The sequence below is a fragment of the Phocoena phocoena genome, chromosome 4, assembly GCF_963924675.1.
Source record: "Phocoena phocoena chromosome 4, mPhoPho1.1, whole genome shotgun sequence".
Classification (NCBI taxonomy): domain Eukaryota; kingdom Metazoa; phylum Chordata; class Mammalia; order Artiodactyla; family Phocoenidae; genus Phocoena; species Phocoena phocoena.
In genome coordinates this window covers 115,417,453-115,439,583 of record NC_089222.1, presented here as the reverse complement: position 1 = coordinate 115,439,583, position 22,131 = coordinate 115,417,453, and the positions used below count along the sequence as shown (strand labels likewise).

At 35.8% G+C, this 22,131-nt stretch overlaps 1 protein-coding gene across 1 annotated transcript in view; it reads left to right on the top strand.

Moving 5' to 3' along the window:
- Nucleotides 1-22,131, top strand: part of ROBO2 (roundabout guidance receptor 2) — a 537,609-nt gene that overhangs the window by 485,760 nt on the left and 29,718 nt on the right. The window contains exons 23-25 of the mRNA XM_065875890.1: nucleotides 1,832-2,092; nucleotides 6,312-6,517; nucleotides 17,863-18,036. Coding sequence (XP_065731962.1) covers nucleotides 1,832-2,092; nucleotides 6,312-6,517; nucleotides 17,863-18,036 — 641 coding nt within the window. The remainder of the gene's footprint in view (nucleotides 1-1,831; nucleotides 2,093-6,311; nucleotides 6,518-17,862; nucleotides 18,037-22,131) is intronic.

Sequence of the window (22,131 nt, the reverse complement as noted above, 5' to 3'; positions counted from 1 at the left end):
CCTCCATGTCTTATCATGGCTTGATCGTGCATTTTTTTTTAGCACTGAATAATATTCCATTATCTGGATACGCCACGAGTTATTTACTCATTCACCTACTGAAAGACATCTTTGTTGCTTCAAAGTTTCACTAATTATAAACAAAGCTGCTATAAACATCCATGTATAGGCTTTTTGACAAATTCATTTTTAAACAGGATAATTGGAAAGACACGCCAGTGAAACTATTCAAGAATCATCTGGACATTTACAAATTAGTGTTTTGTAAGGGACATCAAGACTAGATATATATATTTGTAATATTCATTCTATTTTCAGTTTCTGTAATAGAAACCTATATGCTAGATACTGTAATAGGTGCTGGAAATGCAAAGTGGAGAATTACAGAGTTCTCGAGTTAAGGATCTCATAGAATAGTGGGGAAAAAGAGACGTGAGACAAATAATTCCAGTATAACATGGGGAGTGCACAGTATAAGTATTATGGAGTTGTAATCAGTTCCATATGGTGGGAGCAGAGAAGGCTCACAAAACTGAGGACATTTGACTTGAACCTTGAAGGAGAAGCAGGAGCTCAGAGTCACATGATTTGAGAGTAGTCATATACAGACCCAGAGATTAAAAAAACATAGAGTAGGCTGGTGTTGGGGAAATAATGGGAAATTAAGCTAGAATAATAGGCTGATGAGATGGGGAAGTATCTTTTTTTAGTCCTTGCTAATGGGTTTGAACTTTTTCTTACATTAGCAATATCACTAATAATTTAAGCATAGGTGTGATGTGAAAGAAGATTTTAGAAATATAATCCGATTGCCTGTATGGAAGATATAGAAGGGATGATGATGACATTCCAAGAGACTAGGAAAGCTAATGCGCTGGTTCATCCCAGAAGGAGATTGATCTGTGATCGTGGGAGTAGAGGTGAAGTGTAGAATAAAGACTTGGGGGATATTTAAGAGGTTGACTTTATAGGACAATTACATCTAATAAAATTGCTTATCTTATCCTTAAGTCTTTTAAAAGTGCATTGGGATCTATTTGATTTAAGAAAATAATAGCATGACAGAGAATGTGTAAATAAAAATGCTACTGATTTTGTGTCACAATTAAAGCATTTTGGATTAATTTTCTATGTTCCCTAACCAGAATCCCTAAAACATGCTGTTTTTAAAATTGTTGTTTTTCTTTTTAATATATATTTTATAGGATTAGGTTTTAAACTTCTGTTTCTATAGGTTTGAGATGTTGAGATACAAGGAGACATCAGTTTCTAATGAAAATATTAAGAAAATTAAGACAGTTGAAAGGCTATTGAATACATTTTGTGGCACGAAGTCTTAATGATTGACATGTCATATGGATTGAAAGGTTGGCATAGATCTAGAATAAGAGTAAATAAAATTATCAAACACTTCTTAAATGAATATTGGCATATTCTTTTGGTGCACAAGAATGAACAAGAGAAGAAAGTAGTTAAATCTACAAGCACTAAATTCATTAATTGTCTTTAATTGGAAATTTGGTTTTTCTACGTCAGTAACTTTGTTGGGAAGTTATTGCCTTTTGTGACTGTCGGGGTAACAATTAGCTAAAAAGATCTTTTAAGAATAAATTGAGATCTTGAGATAACCGAGGTACTTATGATTAGAAATTAGATAACAGCCAGGTGATTTACTATAGTAGTGCCAACAACCAGAAATCAGGAGGAAATAAACTGGGAGAACATCTTAGATGCTACTGTGGTTGCCATTCATTGCCAGTGTAATTGTGTGTGTGTGTGTGTGTGTGTGTGCCTAAGTGTTAATGTGCTTTTTTTCCTCATTTAATTTCAGCTATGACAGTGATAGCTGGTGCCCACCATTACCAGTACAAACTTATTTACACCAGGGTATGGAAGATGAACTGGAAGAAGATGATGATCGTGTCCCAACACCTCCTGTCCGAGGCGTGGCTTCTTCCCCTGCCATTTCCTTTGGACAGCAGTCCACTGCAACTCTAACTCCCTCCCCACGGGAAGAGATGCAGCCCATGCTGCAGGCTCACCTGGATGAGTTGACAAGGGCCTATCAGTTTGATATAGCAAAGCAAACATGGTAAATATCTTCATGAGGTCAGGGGACCCATGCTTTCAACACACGGATAGAGGAAACATTCTTTCACATTAAATTCACAAGAGAGTCTCACTGAACTTTACAGCTGGGGTTAGAAATGCTTTTGTACAACTCCTTCATCATCCAGATAAGGAAATTGACTGAAGAAATGTTAAATAATTTGACCAAAGTAACACAGCTAATTAGAGTGAATTGGAGCAAGAATTCAGATCTGCTGAATTTCAGGCTCAAGTACTTTTGGCTACACCAGAATCTTTTCTAATTTACAGTTTAGCTTCAATTAGCTTATCCTTGAACTCACTTCCAACACCATAATGAAGGACTCTTTAGATTCTTCAAAGTGCCTGTGATTAATTCTGTATGTGGTTGTGAATATGTAAATGTAAGCTTCTGCAAATCACATATGGTCCGTGTCAGTTGTTAAAAGACCTTCTTTGGGCTGAACTAAATGAGACAGAAAAGAACAACAATGTTAGTAACAGTAAACGCACACACACACAAAAGAGCCCCTAGAATAAATTACAAATCCCAAATTCCTTTTTTCTCATTGATTCATAAACTTTCATAAGGTATAGATGGCAGTCTGCTGATGTATCCTGTGAAAAATATGACAGGAATACAAGTGGAACCAACTCTCACAGTTCTGTGCAGTTATTTTTTTCTTATTTTCTCCCCCTTCTCCCAAACAGTAACATATAAGTTTGACTCCTAAAAATGAAATCTCAGTAACATACCTCTGATTATCTTATGTTGATTTACGTCCTATGCTTGAAGTTAAAGTTTTATGAAAGAACCTTAGCTTCTTTTTTGGTAGTTTTACCTACTGGGATAAGCTGATAATGAGATGTCTTATTCTCAGTGTTAATGAACTATGTGTTTTAAAAATACAACTAAATATACAAAGAGATACTCAAACCAGGAATATCATTTAAAGCTTATCACAAACATAGGTTCTTTTTTTAGAACCAGAGGTTCTTGAACATTTTCTCAATCATCAGATGTTTTTCCAAAGGTCAAAGACATTTTACTGGTAAACAGTATTATTTTGCATCAGTCTGCTTTATAGAATACAACTATTGAAGTTGCAGCCAGCTGCTTTGAGAGCCAGAGGATTTCTTTCAAGTTACTTAAATGAAGCCCTGCATATTAGTCCTTTAAAGCACAGATTCTAGCTTGGAGGTTCTCAACGCTGCCTGTGTTTTGGAATCATCTGGATAGCCTGGATGCATAGGCCCAACCCCAGATATTCTGATTGCTTGGTCTGGGATTTGACTAGGGTCAGCCAAGGCTGGACCACTGCCACTGCCACTCCTTACTAACTGTATGACAATGGGCAATTCGCTTAACACTTCTGTGATTCAGTCCCCCATTTGTAAAATGATGATGGTAGTAGGAATTGACTCATCTACAAAGTGAGAGGGCAGTCCCCCAAGACCACCCTCACTTCTGACACTATGTACAAGTTTGGAGAGTCCCCAAGACTACCCCCAGGTTCAAGAATCGCTAGAAGGAGCCACAGAACTCACTGAAAGCTATTATACTTGAAGTTATAGCTTATTATAGTGAAAAGATACAGATTCAAATCAGCCAAGAGAAGAAATGCGTGGGAGAAAGGCTAGGAAATTCCGAAGACGGATCTTCCATTTGTCCTCTCCCAGTGGAGTAGTGAAAAGCACAATTTCTCAGCAATGCAGTGTGACGATATGGGTCAACCAGGGAAACTCACATGAGCCTTGAGTTTCGGAGTCTTTACTGGGGGGTCTGTCACATAGATGTGGTTGACTATCTGCATGGCTGACCAGGGTCTATGGCCCCTCCAGAAGGTGAGCTGATATCCTGTGACTCGAAGTTCCCTCCATAAATCATATAGTTAAGACTTTCTGGAGGAGCCTCTGGCCTCCAAGCAAAGACATTTTATCAGACAGGATGTTCTAGAGCTTAGAGATTAGCTCTCAGGAGTACAAGGCAAAAGTCTAACTTCTCTTTGGGCAAGGTCAAATTCTTTATTTCACACCATTGTTTTTGGGAGAATTAAATGAGTTTACACTTGTATAGTACTTAGTAAATTATCTAGCCACGTTATAGCTGTTATTATTCAGGGGCTTGGGTTTTCACCTGAGTTGTTTATTGCTGTCTTTCCACTCTTAGAGCCCCACTTAGTGAGTGCTCTATAGACACTTGCTGAATGAGTGAACAAACTAGTTCTCGTCCACCTTCCCCAAGTACCCACAGAGCACACCCTGCTTCTCTCTCTGAGTATGCTTCTGTTAATCCAACAGTCCTCCAGAATGCCATGTTGATGGCCCGTGTAGGAGGTATGAGTCTTCATGTGCTCGCACAGGACCTTGCCCTACTAGGATGGCAGTGCCAGCCCATCTGGGCCGCACATCGACATCACAGGAGGAGTATTTAAAAATGATAATTCCAGGCTTCACCTCCAGGGATTCTGTTCCTATTGACACATGAAGTGCAGAACACAGTGCCTGTTACTAGAAGATACTTAAAAATGTTACGTACCCTTTTCCTGTTCATCTCCTAATTCTCCTGAATTCAAGGAATACACTTTCACCACTCAGTGTGTCTTGGTTCCATCAAGAGGTGTCAGCAGTGCTGTAGGACTAGAGTGTTGGTCTGTTCGATCCTTCTCAGGACCAAAGTGAAAATTATTAGACAAGAATGGCTCATGTATATAAATATCACTTTATATTCTCATACTCATGACTTGACTCACTCCATCCCTGCTTCACAAACAGAATTTGAGGTTACACTTAGAGCAAGATGTTGCCATCAACACTCAAGATTTTCTGTGAAAGCATTAGTTAGGAAATGACTTCCTGACTTTCCAATGGATGAGCTGTGATGAATGCCAGATAATAAATGGGACCTCAAATGCCTTATCTATTAAATTTAAAATGTGGGCCTGATGATATTGAGGTAGCTTCCAGAACTAATATCTTAGGTTTTTTTTAACATTAAAAGGTCTAGAATCTTGTTAATATTGGAGTTGGTTACAGGTCCAAGAATGCAGTTGGGAGAAGAATATTAAACAAATTCTGGAAAAATGAAATATTTTCCCCATAAATGCAAATATTAAAGAAAATCTTGTATCTTTAATTCAAAAACTAACCATAAAAATGCATAAATCGCCCTTAAATCCAGTGGTCTTTTAAGTATTTTATATCAAGGCAAAAAAAAAAAAAAAGACAAATGTGTCCAAACATGCTATATTCCCTCTATAATGACAGTAACAAATAACAGACTTACTTTCCTTCAGCATTTTATGGTTTAGAAAAAACTCCTAAGTAGTCACGAAACGAGCTGACTGGACTCTAGTGTCCAGCTCTGCATTTTACTAGCCATGTTATTTGAAACTTAAGTCACTTAAATTTGAACCTCCCTTTAAAAAATTCTGAAAGAGAGGTGATAATACCAGTTCTGTCTACTTCCCAAGGTTGCAATTAGAGTTATTCATTCATTGCATCTGGTTTATTTGGCACACCTACTGTTCTAAACACAGAGTGCTGAGATGAATCTTTTCTGCCTTTGAGGTGTTTAAGACTTTGGTGGCTAAGACAGATGCAAAAATATTAGCTAGAGCAAAAAGTAGCCATTCCTCCCCAGTTTAACCTAAACTCGTTAAAGTGGAAACAATCACCCAGCCTGAATCCTGGGGGATCGTGCAGGAGGAAAGCCTCGTAAGGCAGCGAATGGGCCATGGTTGGAGGGAGAAGGTGTTGGTATTAGATTTTCATGTGACATCTTTTCTTCATAAGGGCCAGCAGGTGACGTGGGTTACACAGGCTGAGTAGAACTTTGACACAAAACTGGGAATGTAATTGTATTCTTTTTGGACCCCAAAAAAATCAGCTTTAAATAGATATGTGTGATGAATATTCCTATTCTCCTTCGGGTGATTTATTTGCTCAAAAATGCTGGGTCTGTACTCTTTTTCCTCTGTGTATCGTCCCGTAAATACCCATAGAAGAGTGTAATAGTCTATACTGTTGTTACTGTTTTGGCAAGTCATGTATACGTAGACCATTGTCTCTGCTGAAATGTAAGAAAGCATAGTAAGCTCCAGAATTAGTTAAAGGAAAGCAAGAAAACAAAATTAGTTACCACAGCAGCCTGTTTCATTCTAATTACAATTTTGTGGAACGCTAACCAGTACTTTTTTTTTTCCTTCCCTTGTGAATCCTAGGCATGTTCAAAGCAATAATCAACCTCCGCAGCCCCCGGTTCCACCATTAGGTTATATGTCCGGAGCTTTGATTTCCGATTTGGAAACAGATGTTCCAGATGAAGATGCTGATGATGAAGAGGAAGCTTTAGAAATCCCCAGGCCCCTGAGAGCACTGGAACAGACGCCCGGATCCAGTACGGACAATCTAGACAGCTCTGTGACAGGTAATGGAACTGATTTAATAGGAATAAGTGACCCATTTGTAATATTAAAATGCATCGAAAGTCAAATACTTTCTTATGTAAGATTTATTCCACTCCATCTATTTCTTTAACATTTTTAATATGTTAATATTAAACACAAAATTCAAAAAGGATTTGGAAATACTTTTGCTTTGCTGCAAAAATGATAAGAAAAATTCATGAATTTTAAAAAGCTTTAAAGACATGAAAGAAAACTCAGTTATATCCAGGGCTTTCATGAAAAGTTCACTCTACTGGGGAAACAAGTCTATTACATAAAAAACCTTGACTTTTAAAAATGATATATTTTGTATATCAGGAGCAACATACAAAGTGAATGCAATCTTAAAATGCTTCTTGATATTTCACTCCGTAAAATCATTCACTGGTGAAAATAAGCAACTCTTCAGAATAAGGCTTTCTAAGGTTGCACAAGGTATTATTTTTAGAGTGGAGAAAATGTATAGCGAGATAAACTATACATTTATGCATTTCATATTGTTGATCCAATAACTGCTTCTCTCCCAAGAAATAGTTATTTTTGCTGTTTACCCCTTTGACTTCCTCTGGCCTCCTTCACCAAGTGAAAGGCTGCAACTGGTATCTCCTAGGATGATCCCAGGATTGCCACCTATTTCCAAGGATTTAAATTTAGCAAATTGTATTTAAAAAAACTTAAATCCTAATGTGTACACAGTGACTGTGGAGAAAAGTAAAAATTCAGTCTTTCTATTCAAGTAGGTATCCGTTCTTTGATACACGCACGCAAATGCCTCTTACGTGACTATAAAGATATAAGTGCTACAAATGTGTTGCCCATGCATGTCCTATCCTTGAGTCTTCTCTGTATACCACCCATTTCTATATTACTTTCATGACACTCTTCATTCTAGGAGTGCATTTTACCACAGTCCCATTTAATTCATTTTTCCTCCAATGGCTTCTTAATTTGCACACATTTCACACTGTGTGTTATAGTTCAAAAACACTGATGGAAATTCCTTTATGAAAGTGATGGAGAAGCATGAGTACCTACATGTTTCCTCTGCACGACTTCCTGAATTACACAATGTCATGCACAAGCCTACACTTTTCAGGTTTTCTTTTTACCTGGGGGCTGTCTGCATGCTGAGCTAATTAAGATTTAAGAAGTGCAGATAAACTGCTGTGATTTGAAATCCAGATCCGACTGAAGGTGACAGAGCACAAGTTTAAATCTTTGAATGCAGAGAGCTAACTTATTACTGCACTATTATGTTAAGCCCCTTTGCCTGAATTTCTAGCATAATCTCCTTCAGGGTAAAATCTGCATAGTTTTGCATGTCTCACTGTTGATACTGAGCTCTTTTCTATTAGGAATGCAGTAAAAATTGCAATGATAAAAGTCAGCCACAGCCTATGTAGTTCTTTTCTTAAATATTATAGTGTCAAAGATGATAAATATACCAATAAATCAGGAGAAGGCCATTTTGAACTTTTACATGCTCACCTGTTAATAACATGTTTCACTGTTAATATGACTGCAGTTAAAGACAATCTGAATTTCCCCTTGTAGCTGGTATAATGTTCATTCCAAATGAAGCTTTTATTGGTAAGAAAAAGTCTGTTTTCCTACTTAAATTCTGTGCTTAATTACTGCCATATATAAAAACCTCAAGGTGTTTAGGTATGCATTCCACAATGAATTTATCCTATGAATAATATCTCTCCTTAGTTAGTAAAAGAAGTTGCACTCTATACCAAAGTAGCCAAGCAGGAAACTTTTTTCTTTTTTTTGCTTTTTTGGGGGATTTACAATAACTTTGTGGGGAAGGTATGATCAAAGATTTAATTTGCTTTCTAGGGTGTAAGTGTAATTTAAAGTAAATAAAAGTTAAAAGTAAATATAGTTTTTCAGAAAAAAGGATGTGTGTGTAGGGAGTGTGTGTACAGAAGAGTGTGCGTGTCTGAAAGTATAGCCTGGGTTTGTGATTATGTGTAAAGTGTGAGTGTACGTAGGAGTATGTATATGAGCATACATAGGATGTTGAGTGTAGTAGAGCATGTGTGCATGTGTGTATGTGTACCTGGGGGTGGCCCTGAGATGCATGTGTGTACGGATCAAATACTACAGAAACCAACATGCTAATGAATATTGCTCTAACGTGTTTATGTTTTCTTCAGACACTCAAGGCTAGTTTAATGGTGCTAAATGAGGTGGGCAATAAAACAGAGGCTATTTCCATTGGCTTTGTATGTTTTTAAGATGGTAAGTGCCCACGGAGAGGATTCTGATTTTTCCTCAAATTACCTTGAATTCTAAATTTGTGTATGGTGTGAGTAAATTAGTCATCACTTTCATCTGAATTCTCTATTTTCATTTTCATGAAACTAATGACCATTTTTTTTATGAAATAGAACAGTTACGTACCAGTCCTTGAAACTCTAAAGCCAACCAGAACGAAAGCCCAGCGATAGCACAAAGATGGGCTAATAAGACTGTATATAAAATTATTTAGAATTTTACTTCTGAAATATGTTGCATTCCAACAGCTGCCACATTAAGGAATATCAGCAGTTAACAAGGTACAGAGACTATTTTTGTAAAGGAATAAATATATTATTTTCAAATGTCTTCGGAAAAACTAAGTAATTTATGAGGGCCTTTAAATTTTTTGAAATAATGCTTCGTGAATGGAAAAGGACAAGAAGAGAGGAAAATATCAGTAATTCTATAACCCATAATCTCAGTGTCTTAGTCTGGTTGGTTAGTTATAACAAAATATCATAGACTAGGTGGCTTAAACAACAAACAGTGGAAAGCTGACAAGTCCACGATCAAGGTGTGGGCAGATTGGGTTTCTGGTGAGAGCCCTCTTCTTGGCTTACAGGAAGCCATCTTCTCACTGTGTCTTCACATGGCAGAGAAGGAGGCAAGCTCTCTGATCTCTTTTTATAAGGTCCCTAATCCCACTTTCATGACCTCACCCTCATGACCTCATCTAAATCTAATTACTTCCCAAAAGCTCCACCTCAAAATACCATAACATTACGGGTTAGAGCTTCAGCATATGAATTTTAGGGGGACGTCCATAACATTCAGGCATGGAAAATGTATTTGAAAATCTGTTATTTATTGATTTCCACAACAAATATTTATTCAAAGTCTATTCCTTCCAGCCACTTGGCTAGGAATTTAGATTTGGTAATAATAGTAATAATAATAACAACAACTTGCACATATATAGCCCTTAGTACACCCAAGGCACTCTTCTAAACAGTTGCCTGTTTTTTTGTATGAGTGGCTTAGTGAGCTAAGAATGCTTCTTACATTTTTAAAGGGTTGTAAGAAAACAAGAAACCAACAAAAAGAAAAAATAAATGACAGACAGCAAAGCCTAAAATATTTTAGTATATGCCACTTTGCAGGAGAAGTTTGCTGATCCCTGTTCTAAGGTTTTAACATGTATTAACTCATTTAATTGTCACAACCCTATTTTTATTCTCATTTTATAGATAAGGAAATTGAGGCACAGAGGGGTTTAAAGACTTTCTTTAAGATCACCCACCTGATAAGTGGCAGAAGAATGTTCAAAATCAATCAGCCTTACTCCAAAGACCAGTTATCATGATCCCTGCTCTGGAAATGCTCAACTGTTTTCTCATCTTTGGATTTAGCATATTTAAGAGGAAAATGATTTCCTGGTCTGTTCTTCTCTCTCCCTTTCTGTGCGTGTGCATGTATACATATATGAATAAATATATATTTATACAAATACAACACATTATTTTATCTCTGGAAACATTCATTTTTACCCCTTATACACTTAATCAAGATCAAAAATATTAAATTTTTAGATGTAACTTTTATTATTTGTATTTCTCATATTTCATTCTATATTCAGTTATAATGACTCATGCCAACAAAATTCAACTCTCATCGGGAGTCACATTTTTATAATTTTATTTTAATTTATACTTACAGTTTAAACCTACTTGGTTGTAATAAAGTACAAAAAATGTTCTGATTACAGCACATCACACTCTTAGAAAGTAAATATACAGGATTGTTTCAGCCTTCAGGAATATGCTTGTAATATTTCTTTCTAAATGCCAAACCCACCACTTTTGGGTAACAGGTTGGGGGAAACCTTTAATACTTTTTTCTTTGACTTCCATGGTGGGAGTCAAGGGTGAGTGTTTCCTGTATTTAATGACTCCAGCACAGGAAAGAAAAAAAAAAACAGAAGGCAATAGGAGAGAGGGCAGGAGAAAAATGTCCTGAACATGGAGTCAAGGTTCTAACTGCCTCAGTGATCACAAAAAGTAACACTGAGAGTGAGTGCTGTTAAATGAAACAAAAGTTTCCTTGACTGCTGAACCCTATGTAAATACCCTGGTTGAAAGGAAATAGGGGCTCTATATTTTCTGTATTTTATGTCTTTGGAGAGTTTTGCTGGAAGTCCCAAAGCAGATTATTTTGAAAACAGTAAAACCTGGCAGCCTCACCACCTTACTTGACCACACAGCTTTTAAAGAATTGGCCACTTAAAAGCATGACCTGATTTCTTGCTTTTGTTGCAAAAATTTAAGAAAAATGTTTTTGTAATAAGGAAATTTCAGAGGTAATGCTAAAAATCACTAAATAATTTTCTTAGACATTCTCCACAGCTCTGAATTATTTAAAAAGAAATTAAATACACACTTCAAAATTTAACAGATAAACGTGGAATATCATATATTCAGTTTTTATCTGAGTAGAACAAATTAGCAGGTGTCATAGGTCGCAAGGAAGAGATTTTTTAATTTCTTATTTTGCTTTCCCTTTTATATTACACATTCCTTTCTCTCTGAGGAATGTAGGTGAATTGTTGTGCATTCAATATGTTTGAGTGAAAGAACTTCTAAATATTAGAAATGTTTTTCTACATCTAGGCAGAGGTCAGTATTTGGATTGATTTGTCCAAAGACACTTAGAGCTGAAGATTTTATTTAACAGATAGTTAGACAGATTGCACTTAATAGGAAGAGCTCCTGGACTAAATATTGGCTGAAAAAATGGGGGACAGCCAGGTTTTGTATCTCATAAAAATGGTAATGCAACAATTAGCAGGGTCATATTATAAAGCATACACTTTACTCTAGCTTAATGGGTCTAAGGATGAGCATCTATCAGCAAGGAAGGATTTAGCATAAAACAACATGTAAATAAATTGATGACTGATCATAAATTAATTTTAGTGCTGAAGACATAATGGAGATACAGCAAGATGCCACTTTATCATGGTATTTTACTGCTCAGTACCATTTTGCAACAGCTTAATGTCCTATCTGCAGTTCTTCCTTAACAGCTTGAATACATTTGAGATTTTTTTGGCCTTTCAGCAATTTTTAAACCTGAGAAATTTGGAAAGATGGAAGATGCAAACACGAATAAATCTGGCTATGTTACACAAATTCATTTTTCATTAAATGTTTAAATATGTATTGATTATGTTTGTGTCTATAACATGTCAAATTGGCATGGATTGCTTGTAATTTGTGAAGAATCTCTACCTTCGCAGTTTTACCTAGTTTTGGTTTCAACTTTCATGGTTATGTTTACATTTATGAAAGAAAGCCAGTTATCACAAAAATGGCTTACTTTCTAATTGATAAATCACTGTTTTTCTTTTCTTATAATCATTGTCTTTTTTTGGTAATAGTTTACATAAATCTTCAGATAATCTTTGATGTTTAAATATAAAGTAAAAGAAAGAATGGTAGCCACAGAGAGGTGAAATCAGTAATCATTAAATAAATTTTAACAATTTTACACTATGGAAGAAATTTAATATATGTTATATACTTTTTTACTCACGGTGTATTGCCAATTTTCCTTAAAAATATTTCCCGCAAATGTAGCCATTCCATGTATCATAAGTACTCCGTATCTCAAATAGAGAGAATGGGTTGTCAAACATAAAGACAGAAAAGCAAAGAGGGAAAGAAAATTTTTTTCCTTCTGTTTGTTTCCTTCTTGCCTTCCATTTTGAAGGCAAACTCAACTATATTAAGCTGAGGGCACTTGCCCCTCTTTAGTTTGTGGTGATGAGGTTTCCTATTGCCCATTATGGGCAAATCACTATGGCACACATCTCTTCAACTCTGAAGTCATCTATCTAGTTTCTTTGCTCTTACAGAGAGTGGTGAAAAAAGAACATCTTTCTATATTGACCAACACCCACTTGAAGCCATGTCATTCATCCATGCTACCCTCTCTTCCCAGGGAAGGGAAAAAAGCATGAGAGAAAACTTTGTGAATAACTGGAATTTCTGAGTAATAGTAAGGAGCATTAATGATTGAGATAAAGTCAGAGCAAAGACCCAAAGGCCGGAAAATAGTTGATTTGTTTAGGAATTGGCACATCCGTATGTGGAAATCCTCATATGAAGGACTAGTTACATCACTGCTTTCCCCATTGTCCAAGTAATCAACAAGAGTTGACTGACCTTATATTCCTTATTTAATAAATGTTCTGGGAGTTATTTTGAGTATGTTCTTTCTGTAACTAAAGTAAGGCCATTGCTAGGAAATTACACATGGAATAGAATCCCATGCAGAATTTATACTGAATAATGAAAATATCGAAGGCATTTAATTCATTATGCCAATGTTCATTGAATTTTTACTGGGAAATGTCCCTGTACATGAGGTATTAAAATGAATAATAAATAGTTCCTAATCTCCAGAATTCCACTGTCTGGAAGAGAAAACATATATGCAACAAACACTAGTTTGTAGAGATATGATATGCTACCGTATGCATACTATTTGAAAAACACAAGAGGTAGAGAAATTGATTCTCTCTAAGACAGGGTTGAAGACGAAGTGGAGTCAGGGTGATAAAAGAGATGATATTGATTTGGACTTTGAAGTTAGGCACTGGGCAATACAGTTAGTAACAATCTAGAGGTGTGTCAAAGGAATGAGAGGCAATGGGACTGAACTGGCTATTAGAGGGAATGGGACTGGAAAGGTAGGCTGGGCTAGATATTGAAGAATCTCAAATACCTCAGTCAGTGTTTAAATGTATTGGCAAACTAGGTAAGGCTTTGAATGGAAAGACAGAATTATGTGATAAATATCCCAGAAAAAGTGATTCGTATGACAAGGAGGAAGATAGAAGGAACCAGAAGGAAATCAGTTAGGAGGAGCTTAGGAACGAAACTGGAGATGTAGAAAAGGAGATGCTTGTTTGGAGAGTGAGTTTCAAATAGCCGGCACAGATTTATTTGTAGATTTCAGCAGACATGTAGAAATACAGAAAACAGGACATAGAAGGGACCAAAACTGAGCTTTCCCATGTTTCCAAAGTATCCTCAGTTCTAGGGTTTCATATTCTTTTGTGATCACTGGCTGAATCACTTTGATTTTTTCTTATCTACTGTAGCATTATATTGCAAAGCTGATTGCATCATTTCTCCTTTCATTTTGGGCTGCTGGTCCTCGACTTGTGATTATTAACTCAGAAATGGTTCTCTCAGAGGAGGCTCAGTTGCTGGTGTTATCTTGGCTTCCTTGCAGTGGCCTGTGTCAAGGGAATTTGTTTGGAAAGTAAAAAGTGTATCTCCATGCTTTTGGCAAATAGAATCAAAACTCTCTTTTTCTGCTACACTTAACACCCTTTTAACTTCTCTGATCCTTCTAACCCCTCCAGTGTCTGTTTTCTCTGTCTTGAAAGTGCATAAACCCGTGTTATTGAATCCTGGCACCTGAACTAAAAGTACAAACACTTTATCATGGCAACACTTCTAACTCTACTGCTGTCTCTTAAATATTGAAGTAAAGGGGGAAGAAAATCTATGGCACTTAACTTTAGTCTCTTTGATGTGAATATGTGTTTGTTTTATTTTGGAATATTAAATTAGCTTCCTATAAATTTTGTGCCTCTCTTTTTAAAAATTTGGGATAAGCAACACTTGGTATTTTTATTGTGTAATACCCTAATGGTACAACAACCTAAATAAATACTATAATGTTAATTGTTTTAAGTAATAGATCGTCTCAGTGTGCTTTGGTCTAAGAAAAAAAGGATAAAAGTGTAAATGACTTGCTAAAAATTAAGAATAAGCATTTTTTCTCAATAGCATCATATTTTGCAGCTCTTTACACATAAAGCTGTGATTCTTTTCCTCTATTGCCATGTTGCACTTTGCAGAAAAATCCATGTTAATGTCAGTGGTATTCTTTATAATGATTAATTTTCTAAAATAAAGATTAGTATTAAAGAGAAAACTGGTGATCTTAAAGTAATTGAAAAACAAAGAAATCATACTAAGCTTTGAAAAAATAGAACTTTTCAAAAATAAATATTTTGTTATATTCTATTTGCTCTGGTATTATTTATACATTTTTGATTATTAGTGTTTGTTATTTCCTGAGTAATTACATTTTTATTTTAAATTCTTGAAATAATTCTAGCCCTTCTTCAGTATGTGAGTGTAGATTTCATGACAATTATCACTAGTCTGCATTAAATTCAAAATATATTCACACTATTTGTTCAACTGAGTTCTTGATAAGTTGACTTTAAACACACTATAATTTATTTCAGTAAAAATGTTTTTCTCTGAAGTCTAGGCCTTAAAATATACATAGCAATTCTCTTTTAGAAAATAATAGTGTAACAATTTAAACAAGGTAAGAACGGAATTATACAGAGCATGTTTTGTTCATGTGCTGAAAACAGATACATGTCTTAAATGAGCTTAATTCTTCTGCACTAGAAATGTTTAAAACATAGATGATGCTTGCACATGGCTAAAGAAGTCTTGATGAAACCCGATTTACCTCAAGGAAGAGTGAGGAGTGAAGGCTTTTGTTCATTAGTATAGTTATGTACAAGCGGACGAGCTATCCAATATATACAACTCACTAGACGACTACATTTGTTTTTAGGTTCAATGGTAAATGGATGGGGCTCTGCATCTGATGAGGACCGTAACTTTTCTAGTCATAGATCTAGTGTAGGTAGCTCCTCAGATGGCTCCATCTTTGCCAGCGGCAGTTTTGCACAAGCACTGGTGGCAGCAGCAGATAAAGCTGGTTTTAGGCTGGATGGAACCAGCCTTACAAGAACAGGTTGGTAGACTGAGTCAACACTCTTTGCATGAGAGAATCTTGTCCTTGGACACTGAGCTATTTATCTTCTCTTCTTTCTCCTCAGTGAGTCTGACTGCAGGGTTTTCTTTAATATGCATGAACACAGTTTGGATGCTCAGTTATCAGACAGAGCTCTCTTCTGATGCCCCCTTTGCAGAGCCAAGAATAGGCTCCTACTCACCACCTTCCATCCTTTGTTCCCCTTTCCCTTCATGGTTCCGCTGATTAATTGGAATATGCTTCCTTCTTATACTACAGCAAAGCTGCAACTCAGATTGCCATTAAATTTTCAATAACTCACACTTTGCAAAATTCTCACACAATCAATAATGTACCCAGTGATTAAAATTATTCAGCTTTTATCTCCATTACTTTCCTTTGCCCCATTTCTTTCTGCAAATGCATTTTCTGGGAAGGTTTTCTCAGCATGGGGTGAATGGGTCTGAAGCTGTCAGTCTAACAATTCAAATGGCTGATGGTCTTATTAGTTGTTTGGCTGCTAAGATTTTAATCCAATAATTTATTATTTGTTTTAAAGGATGCTAATTAAAAATACACCCACTGCATTTGCAAGTTAGATAAAATGATGACTACTTGTATGTTGCTCTTTATCACAATCTAATTTTGGTTTCTGAAATTAATAAATAATAATAATATAAAAGACCAAATATGTAATTTTTCACATTTCTGATCATTAACTCAAAAATAAATGTGGGATTCACTCTATTAATAGATCAGTAATTTTGTAATCATTTGTTTTACTGAACAAAATAACTTCGGCATGATCCTGTTACATGACTATGTGTACTTCTTAAATGCACATAGAAGAAACTTCTGATATATGAATTAAACTGAGTTGCCTTACAAAACAAACTAATGAAACTCTAAATGCATTTTTGAAATCTTAATAGTATTCAAATAGTAGAAAATAAATGACTTTGACCCTTCACTAAACTCTCAAGTTATAAAAATGAGTCTTGGAAGCTTTCTTTGAATTATACCATCATATAATGTTATACTATTTCTTTTGAGTACGCACTAGGTATCTTCAAAGTAAAGAAGATTTTCCAAGCATTGCAGAGGTTTATTTTTCATATAGCATCTGAACTAAAATATGTTGTAATATAATGGTTATTTGAATTTTCTTGCTTTCTAAGGCATAAGTCAGAAACTTTATGTTGCCTGAGTGCTTTTTGTGGCATAGCTATAAGCAGAACAGTGAGAAAGTGCAAGGAAACTAATAAATTAGAAGGCACAAGTACATTTCTCGCATGTATGCTAATAGCTAATAAAGCAATATCATGTCACATTGACTTAAAATGTAACTATATACAGTAATTTTGAATGAAATGAAAACATGCAATAGAGAATAAATACATGTACATAAACCAGCCCTTTCTTACCATAATAAACATGTTATTAAAATTGTAAGATGTTGAAAATTTATTAGCTTACCTTTTGCCAGAATATATTTCCCTGTATATGTACACTAAACTACAAGAAAAGGACATTTCATTTTTCAATGAGAATTTGGAGTCTGCTCAGATACAGTACTATTCATCAGAAAACACCTATTGCACTTTGGATATACAAGGTGATTTTAACCTGCTCTCTATCCTATACTATACACTAATGTTATTGAGTTTCTGCTAAGAGAGGTAGAATTCATCATGCATGTGTATGGGTGGTAGGGTCAATTAAATATATGTATCTGAGCAGACCTTTCATGTAAAATTTCAAATGTAATTACTACAGGACATTTTTCTGTGCTCAGAGAGTTTGTAAGATTCCAAGGGTGAAATTTGATTAAACAGATAAGACAGTACATAATTCACTTTAGAAATAGCTTCTTTAATTTTAAGGAGCAAAAGCTGCATGAATTTGCCTATATCTATGAAAATATTACTAAGATTGTCAAGGTTAAATAAAAATATAATCAAGGAATATTGAGTTTTTGATTAGTGGTTTTGTTTCATATTCACTTGTTTAAATTTTTTCAGTGGGTAGTATGTTGTTTATACAAATCGGACAAACTAAATGCAGCAGGGCATATTTTTTTTCTATGGAGATGCACCAGTATTTTGTATCTTCAAATGTCATCTCCAGGCAGATTTAGAGGCTAGTCTTAGAGCAGAAATACAAGACAGAATCAAGGTCTTATAATAACATTCTCTATACCTCATTCCCTTTGTTTACTTTTTAGGCAAAGCCTTTACCTCCTCTCAAAGACCTCGACCAACCAGCCCATTTTCTACTGACAGTAACACCAGTGCAGCCATGAGTCAAAGTCAGAGGCCTCGGCCCACTAAAAAACACAAGGGAGGGCGAGTGGACCCACAACCAGCATTGCCTCACCGAAGGGAAGGAATGACAGATGGTAGGTTTGTTTCCTTCTCTCGTCTTCTAACTGAAAAAACATGCTCTGTGCAATCATTAACTTAGATTAAAGAAGCTGTGGTAGATTAGGCATTGCCTTGTTATATAACCAGGTTGAACACCTGCCAATGTGGTCTTGTTTCAATAAAACACCCTCTTTTTTTTTTAACAATCTGGAATTATTTCTACATTATCCAGCCCCAAGAAATACAGGCCATACTGCTTTGCAATGTTGATTTTTCTGCTGTTCTGGCATTTTTCCATTAGTGCTTTTTAGTGAACATTCCTTTTTAAGATTAAGGAAGAAAACATAAGTAGCATTGCAGTTGCCATGTTGTTGGATCATTTTTGAAATTGAATTAAGATATCTTCGATGGTATTTCACTTTAAAAAAAGACCGTGTAGTGATTTCCAATTTAGTAATTTTTTAGTTTCATTAATTCCAGGGCTAAAAATATGCTATAGATCATCTGGTTGATGGATCAGTAAACTTTTTCTGAAAAGTCCAGATAGTAAATATCTTTGGCTTTAGCGAGCCAAACAGTGTCTGTCAAGACTACTCAACACCACTCAATTGTCATGTCTGTGAAGCTATAGAAAAAATGTACATGAATGGGTGTGACTGATTTCTCATAAAACGTTATTGACAAAACAGGCAATGGCTTAATTTGGCCCATGGGCCATAGCTTGCTGATTTATTTCAATTCCTTTATTTATGTATAGCATCCAGTCTTTGAGTATTTGCTTAAATACTGCTAGCTTCAGGAAACAAAATATTACTGGACGATATCCTTGTTCAATAATGAATAGTTCATCAGCTCTATATTCAACTTAATTCTCATATGTTTAAATATAGGAATAAAAGTATTTATCCCGAAGTTTTATCCTCGGGAATATGTAAGATAATATACGTAAAAAGCCCAATATAATGTCAGACCCAAAGGTAAATTTCTTCCCCCTTCTCTGTACTGTCTCCTGAAAGCACACACACTTTTTCCTGAGATAGTACTACGAAACATCAAAAAGATGAACCTAGCCAAGCTGCACATTAGAACCATCTGGGAACTCTTAAAGTATACCCTGGAGATTCTAATTTAATTGTTCTGGGGTGAAAACCAGTCACGAGTATTTTAAAGCTCCATGGGAGAATCTAACGTGCAGTCAGCTTTGAGAAGCTATAACTGAGTTCTGCACACTCATCTCGGTCTCTTAGACTTATCATTACAGGACAGAATGAGGCTTAGTTGGAAAAGAAGTATTTGTTCTTTATTGGTTTGGGGGTAGGTCCTTAGCTGGCAGCCACCGTTGTGCTTTCTCTTGTCATTTTATAATGCTAAGAAGATTTTAAAAGCCAAAATAACTTGGTCTAAAAGCCTTCAGGTTTACTTATCTTCCCTGCTTACTTTGTCCCCATTGGAAAGTGTTTCTATGGAATGCAAGGGTAAGGGTACAATCAAGATTTTGATTCTCTATAAGTGGATATCCTGTGGTGAGCAAAAATGCTTATTACCTCCTTTCTGCCCCAGATGATCTAAAGATCAGTTGAGCACTTGAAGTGTTCATCTTGTTCCCTCTAAATAAAAAGGACTACTCTCACTGATATTCTAGTTACAAATCTCAGCATTAATAATTTTGTGTAATTTTCCTGATATGAATGTCATGGAGAGAGGAAAAAATCCAGGGACAATATGGGTTTTCTGTGGCTTTTCCAAAATGTTTGAAGATCGTGTCCAGAATATGTGGAAGATATAAAATATAAATCAGCAAAATAGAGAGCTCTTTTCTTCCTTCCTAAAACACTTTCCTTGCAAGCTTTCCTCAGAATGTCTAGTTAAAACAAGCTACCTCCTAGTTTAAAGCATGATCAATATGTTGCTTATATTTCTAAAAAGCAAATAGGTTCCTAACATTTCAAATTTACTGGCATTCCAAAAAAGGTTATGGATTAGGTGCTATTAGTAGATACATTTTGGAAGTGGTGATATTGCAAAGCAAATTTTGGCTCACATATCTTTCCAAGTGTTTGATCCAAAGACATTTTAGTTATGATACAGGGACATTTATTTCGGATAGCACTCTACAGATTATCCTTAAGGATTTTGTTATTTTACCACAGATGTATATGTCGTAGCTTTTGTATGGTACGAATCCATGCCTCAGTAATAAATTTATAATATTTGTGTATAAAATCAAACTGTTCTTTTGAGGAAGGTTGCTATTTAGTAGCACTTAATGTATAGACATTTTACCGTAAAATTTTTGCATTATAGATTTTAGAACAGTGTTTTATGAGTACATTAATCAGAGTAATTATTGCTAGCTGCTATACCACACAGCTTCTATCCCCTCAGTGCCTTAGCACATTAAGCGTTTATTTCTCATGGACACAGTGATTTATAAAAGTCAGGTGACTCTCCTCTAAGTTGTAGTGTAAGGGTGCATGCTTCTTAAATTTTGAGACACCATTATTTCCAAGATGGGACCTTGATGGTTTCTGAGTGAGGGGAAGACAGAACGTAGGTGATTATTTGAGAGGTTCTATGGCTAGTCCTGAAAGTGGTACATGCCTCCTTCATTGGCAAGAACTCTGTCACATGGCATCAAACTAACTACTGGAGTGGGAAAGTAATCTTCCCTTGTGGCCAATAGAGGAATTGGGAGTGGTAAGCAACCTCAGTCTCTGTCTCAAAGACTATGCAAAAACTCACATACATGTTAAGGAATGTTCTTCTCCCTTGGATAAAGTCTCACCTAAACAGACATTGTTCAGTTCAAATCATCTATTGCATTTGCATAAGCCAAAGAATATCCTTTAAAGCAAATACATTGACCAATGCTAAACAAAGGAGGCAGAGAGGTAGTTCTCTATCTGTCAGCCTTTTTTCCCATCTCCTTCCAGCCTGTCCTCCCCTCACCCTACTGTCTATTCAGAGAAGGAGCTCTTTTCCAGCTCTACCATGGACTAGCTTTGACCATTGAGCAAATTTATTTATTCATTAATCTATTCATTCAAATATTTATTAAGCTCATACCAAATGACAGGCACAATGGGAACCATACAGACAAAATTCCCTGCCCTCCTGTAGCTTACATTCTAGTGAGAGAAGATAGATAAAGACCAACGTAAATATATAAGTGAAAAATAAAAGCATACAAGACGGTTGTAAGTGTCATGGAGAAAAAAAAAAACAACATAGGAAGGAAGTTGAGAAATATAGAAGTGGGGGAAGTTTTAAACTAGATTGCTCAGGGAAGGACTTACCAAGATGACGACATTTGAGAAAAGACTGGAAGATTACAAGGGAAAGAGCAATGATGATATCTGAGGAAAAGTCATTCCAGGAAATGAGAACAGCAAGTGGAATCCTGAAATATTTGATAAAAAGGAAGAGGAGCAGTGTGACTGAAGCAGAGAGAGCAACAAAATAGACTGTGAAGTCAGACAAGTAAGTGAGGACCAGCGTTCTGTAGGACCTTTAAGTCTCTATAAGGACATTGGCTCTTTACTTTGAGTGGGAAACCACTGATGGTATGTACATGTGTGTGTGTGTGTGTATGTGTGTGTGTGCATGTGTGTGTGTTTAAGGCAGAGGAGTAACAGGATTTTCCTTATATTTTTATTAAAAAACAAGTCATTCTAGATGTTAGGTTGAGATAGACTGAACGTGCTTCTATGTGGAATCACAGAAACCACATGGGAAATTGTGGAAGTAATGTAGGGAATAGATGCTAAAGGTTCATGTCAAGCTAGAATCAGTGGAAGCAATGAGAAATGTTGAATTCTGAGTCTAGTTTGGAGGCAGAGCCCACAGGGTTTGTTGATGAAATTAATAAAGGCTGTAAAGCAGGGAAGCCAAAAATTACTCCAAAGTTATGGCCAACTTGTAGTAATTGAGATGAGGAACACTAGAGAGGAAGTATAGTTTGTGGAGGAAGATCTAGAGCTCGGACTTCATGTGTGAAATTTGAGATACTTTCTAAACATCAAAGCTGAACTCTCCAGTATGGATTTAGTTAGATGAGTCTGGAGTTCATGGAAGGAGAGACCCAGGCTGGAGATACTTAATTCCTTTATGCCTTTTTTTCTTACCTAAAA